The following is a 6,000-nucleotide window of genomic DNA, read 5'->3' on the forward strand; positions in this document are numbered from 1 at the left end:
CGCCACACACCCCGTCTCGTCTCCAGATACAAATAACTACTAATTTATGTAGATCTATAAAGTACAGCATCTGGTTTATAGTTTTGTTTTGTATTGTAATTGTTTTGTTTTCTTTGGCTGATCATGTAAGCACTGCAGAAGAGATAAAGTGCAGCAGTTGTTTTGAAGTGTTTTTTAGGTCTGAAGTGATGAAAAATATTGATTTTGTTCATTGAAACAAACATTTTGCTTTGAATATTTTCATTGCAACATTCTTGTTACAGTGAAAGAAAAAAACTCATTATATCAGAAAGACGTTACGAAACAGAGTGATATATAGTTCTAGATATGCCATTTGTTTTCATGTTAGGTTCTTGAGTTCATTATAACAGTTTTTTTAACAGTGTACCCAAGCATACAAGCACGTTTATGGTTTAATCCAAACAGTGTTTTGTGTTTCTAACTGAAAAAGAGGACTCAGCACTGAAAATGCCTGTGTTTTGGAATCAAATGACATTCGCTCCAAATGTGCATAATAATGTGGTGGTTTCCTTGGAAGTCTTCTTATTTTTGGTGTGCTTGCTCCCAGATGTGTGCTTTTCTGTTCCATAAACTCTTAATGCATTGTTCTAACCCTAATCATATTGGGTCAGGACATGTGTACATGAGCAGTAATGGTAGAAAGCCCTTTGTCCTACATGCTCCATTACTCTCTGTAAAGCAGCCTGCTCTGCTCTCGCTCCAAAGCTGCTGGAGAAAGGCTTGGTGTTAGCTGCTTTGGGATTTGTGGTGAGGGCTCAGTGGCTTTGTACGGCCTGCACACTTTTCGGGTTAATTGAAACTTTTAGAGTTTTAATTTAAAGGGAATGTGTGAAGGAGTTTGAACAAAGTGTGTGTGTGTGTGTGTGTGTGTGTGTGTGCATATGTGCATTTTTGAGAGCGGTGTTCGTGTGCACCGATATGACCATTCAAAAAAAAGCAAAGATACTTTCTGTAGATAGACAAAGCACTTTTTGTGGTCTGCTAAATGTTGTAGATGTAAAATGTAAAAATTTGGAATCACTGGTCTTATTAACCATTTTTAATGAGATATAATAACATATACAATGTAGATTTAAACGTTATGAATTATTCATCAAAATTATTTTTAGATGTTTTCACGAATTCTGTCAACAGAGAAGTTGTTGAGTAATTAATAATATACTGTAGCCATCTGTGTCTGCCCTGTGATGGACTGGCAACCTGCCCAAGGTGTATTCTGCCTTCCACCCAATGACTGCTGGGATGGGCTCCAGCACCCTCTGCAACCCAGAAGGATCAGCGGTTTACGCAATGTACCACCCATTCCACAGTACATCACTGCATTAAGCAATTCTGAAGCTGTAGTGACAGGAATTGTCCACTAGATGTCTGTATTCATCAGCCTTTCAATGAACAACGAGGCGCATAACTGCTGAATCCACGTATAGTGGGCGTACAGGTAATGGACTATGGTCATAGTATGGTTACGTTATGCATGTCAGTATAATTATGATCACTGAAATTCATGCAATTCTTTTATTCCCAAATATAATACTTAGATGAGCTGTGTATGAATGTGAATAACAACATTTTTCTGTGTTCTGTTTTCCTCTGTTTAGTGAATGTTCTGCACTGATGCTCATGGATGTTATCCATGCTAGTTTGTCTGGTTGTGTGTGTGATGGGTTTTGAGCAATGAGGGCACATGTTCTTATTGGCTACGTGCTGCAGTGTTGAACAGCCTCATTGTGTCTATAATCCAGTGTTCACTGGGAGTAAACAAACAGCAGTGAACAAACAACTGCTAGTGCCAAAAGACTTGAGCATTATGGTCGAATATTACAGTGACATCCAACACAAGTATGTTTATAAGCTGGTACTCTCTAAGTCCGTCTGTCTGTCTGTCTGTCTGTCTGTCTCTCTCTCTCTCTCTCTCTCTCTCTCTCTCTCTCTCTCTCTCTCACTGCTTAGATTTCTGTTCTAATGATTATCTTCTCATCACCAAGCAGAGAACAGCCACCCAAACACTCTGTCACTGAAATCACATTATACAGTCATGATGCATGAAAATATAACATTTTTACTGGTAACCCTTTCATACACTGTAAAGTACTTGTCTGTTATGTTTAATCCATTTCCAACAGTCAACATTGAACTGATCATGATGTAAAAGGGACACTAGAATCAGAATCACTTCAACAGCCAAGATGCACTTGTATTAAACTGAAAATACAGGATACAAATGCAAACAATAATACAAATAATAATACATAGAAACCTATTCACATCACAAACTAGACACTACCTACACTACATTTTATACAGAATAAATACTAAATGTACGAGATATTTACAGTCTTATGCAAATGTTTGGGCACCCCACTCGAATTACATGTTTTATTAATTTTCTAAGTGAAAATAAGTTAACACAGAGAACACACTTCAGCACATTAAAGTGCACGGCTACTATTTATTTGCTGAATTGGATATTTCAGAGGAAAATAAAAGCTTGAGTACACACCTCATTTTATGCTTCATTTGTTTCCAATACTGTTGGGACAAGATTTTCTCCATTTTATTATTTTTTATTGTTTAATGATTTGAACAAGTAGAAATGGTCCAACGTTTTTACAAAGTTTTTGCATTAATATACACTGACAGTTATGAAGGTTATTTCCTCTTATTAAGTTACCATTTTTGAGATTTAGTCCTGACAGCAATGATACGTTAAATACAGGAAACAAATAGAAATTGTGCACTCATTTTTCAAAAATATGCCACATTTGAGTTTGTTCCCTACAGAACCCTGCTGGTGACATCCTGTAGAAATAAAAAATAACGTGTGGCCATGACTTAGTAAGGCATAGGAACAAGATCATGCCTTATTAAGCTGTGATCAAGGCTTAATTATCTCACTCCCACACCTTGCTAAGTCGTGGCCATACATTATTTTTATTTATACGTGATGTCACCAGTAGGGCTCCGTAGTTCCCTGTAGACATCAACAAAAAATTCCATTTGGCCATAGGTGCCCATACTTGTCCATTCGGCTCTCAGTGAACAGGGACAAATCTACAAGGACTTTGCAAAATTTTGCAGAACATGATCTGACAATCTGGAGATTCACATTAATGTGAGAAAACGAGCAGACTCAGCATCCACAGGTGTTGCTGAGAAACTGGATAAGACTGCATTCACCATTCATATCAAATTTACAAACTCAGCCTGAGCAGATTGAGAACACATCTTCACCACAAGGGGCACCATAAAGAATCTCCCATTAAAAATTCTAAGAGAAGTTTCACTGAGCATCTGTTTCCTCCATATCGAGCGTGTTTCAGTGTGCATGGTTATTGCACTCTAATGTACAGTATGTGACACATGATCCGGGCTATCTGTTACTATCTGTAACCTTGTTTTTCTTGCAGAAAATTCTGGAGCAGGTTCTTCACAGAGGAAAAGACTGAAGCATGAGTGAGAGGGTGATGATCCCTTCTTTCTACTGTCTGTCCATCCTGTACCAGCCCAGTGAAGCGCTGCCAAAACTCGTCCTCTCTCAGTGCATCAGACAGTGAACAATGTTCTCATAAGCACTGACGATAGCACAGCAGATCCTCTCTTACAACTTCTCCACTGACTCATTCATCAGTTCCTATTGACATGTAGATTAACCGTGCTAGATGTACTTTATGAGGACTTGTGATCGCATCATTTGTCATGAGAATCAGCTGCAGTAGAATTCTCAGAGCAGTCTGCAAGCTGTCATGTAAAATCAGTTATTGTTTATTATTTAAACCTAGTAAGATGAATATATGGGTGTGGAGGAGTTGTTCTTTGATTGACATGCTCTGTATTCTGCTGTGAGATTCAGATTAATCACTAGTCGGGCCACATCATCCTAAAATGACTCTGTTTAATTTAGCACTGGGGCTATAAGGCTAACATTGCTTGCAAACACCAGAAGTCAATAATCACCCAAATCTTTTCTGTAAATATTTTCCCAAAACATCTTTGAATCCACTCAAATCCAGGTCTTCAGTGTGAAAATTGAAAAATAACAGCTATTAATAAAAAGGAAACAACAGAGATTGCAAATGTAATCAGTAGTGTCAACATGATGGGCGTGTATGCGAAGGGGAGGTCAGAATTTGGCACAGCACATTGTTGTCTAAAACAGCTGCCCACAGCATCCACAGCAAATCATACTGTGTCCTTTACCACATCAACAAGTCTGTGCAACCTTAATGAAGACCTGGACGTGGTTTGAGTGGGTCAGGAGCTTTTTTGGGGATGTATTTAGAGAAACATTTTTGGTGATTATTGACTTCTAGTGTTTATTAGCAATGTTAGCCTCACAGCTGCAGTGTTAAACTAAAGAAGCAAAATTTGAACAGTAAGTAGAAAAAATGGTGTTTCACTGAACCAGTCCTTTAAAACAACAGTACTTTTGAGTGTTGCAGTTAATAATGTACAAGACATTGCATAAAATATTTTGCCTTAAAACTGAGCTTTTTAAAATCCTTGAATCCACTTTTTTTTTGTTTTTACAAATACTAGCCAACATCTGAAAGCTTATGATGTATTTATGCTCTCTACATCAAACAGGATGAGTTCTCTCATGGCCTTGAATGGCCTATAGTTCTGTAGAATATGTATATTCAAAGAGCATTAAAAGAATTCTTCTCATAACAAATCTGCTGGAGTCGTTATATGAATGACCAACACTGACACTTATCATTGTAGCCCTTCCTGTTGTTTGGTCATGATACTGGAATACTCTGCGTTATTGTCCTTGTGGAGAGAATGAGCCTCATTCACCAACCGTTCTCAAGAAGAAATTTCTTCCTAAAACCCACTTACATTCACCAATGTTCTTTTATTTGGGATATGTTTTTAGGTAAGAACAGAGTACACACACACTCAAGAGCACAAAGGTGCGAACAGTTTTGCAGTTCAAAAACACATTATGAATCTGACGTAGATTTTTTCTTGGGAGCTTTTTCAAGAGCAAATTTAGGAAAAAACTGAAAGAGGCCCAAAGCTCTTAAGTGTCAAATTGCTACCTGACGTTCTTTCTTCCTATTGCAAATGTAGAGGAATGGTAGAATTCAGCTAATGTAAGTTAAATCACAGCCATTTGCTGCTTATCTATTACTCCAGACTTTATTTTTTGTATTAAGTAGGTAGTGAGTGTTGACTACATATGTCTGCTAGGACTGAAGAATATTGCTGTCCTCCTGAGGCAGAAAAAATATGGCAAGCGCGTAAGTGCATTACTTGGCTATTATGAACAGTGAAGAGATTCTCCTTGGGGCAAAAGACCACTATGTTTTCAAACATGATCCCATGCCACAGTGCCAGATGAGCCAGATGAGCAGTCTCATGATCTTCCATGGCAGACAGAGCTGCTCCAGGATGGAATGGTAGAAAAGCGGTGCACACTGGAAAATCAGGATGTTCTAAATGTGTACATTTGCTGAACTGTCCCAGTATAGCGTATCATTTCATTGTACATTTGGCCATTGATCAAAAAGCATATATGGAGTTGTATGTAAAAGTTTGAGCACCCACGGGCACATGATGTGTTGTTGATTGTCTAAGTGAAAAGAAGTTAACATGTCCTCTACAGGGAATTAACTTAAATATGACAATTTTTACACATACATTCTATTTATTTAGTGAGTTTAACATATCAGACATATTTTTCCCTGAAATGTTAAATTGAGCAAATAAACAGTATTTGTACATTAACATATGCAGAAGTGTGTTCTCTGTAGAAGTTGTGTTAGTTTATTTTGACTTAGATAACCAATAAACATGTCATTTGACCAGGGGCACCAAAATTTTCCATACCAATGCTAATACACAACTATCTACTAAATGTTGCCATTTGTAATAGGAAAAGTATTCTGATGAATTTATTTATGAAGTCATTATATATTTTATTAAACAAAGATTATTTTTGTCTACTGTGAAGGGTTCCATATTGAACATGTAAAT

The 6,000-nt window shown here is 37.3% G+C and overlaps 1 protein-coding gene across 3 annotated transcripts in view; it reads left to right on the forward strand.

Moving 5' to 3' along the window:
* cunh10orf90 (chromosome unknown C10orf90 homolog) overlaps positions 1–3,580 on the forward strand; it is a 28,740-nt gene extending 25,160 nt beyond the window's left edge. For all 3 annotated transcript variants that reach the window (XM_036572086.1, XM_036572085.1, XM_036572087.1), the window contains exon 11: positions 3,429–3,580. In XM_036572086.1, the coding sequence (XP_036427979.1) occupies positions 3,429–3,467 (39 nt within the window). In that variant the 3' untranslated portion in view covers positions 3,468–3,580. The remainder of the gene's footprint in view (positions 1–3,428) is intronic.
* Positions 3,581–6,000: the final 2,420 nt, after the last annotated feature.

Source organism: Colossoma macropomum, unplaced genomic scaffold, assembly GCF_904425465.1.
Source record: "Colossoma macropomum unplaced genomic scaffold, Colossoma_macropomum, whole genome shotgun sequence".
Lineage (NCBI taxonomy): Eukaryota > Metazoa > Chordata > Actinopteri > Characiformes > Serrasalmidae > Colossoma > Colossoma macropomum.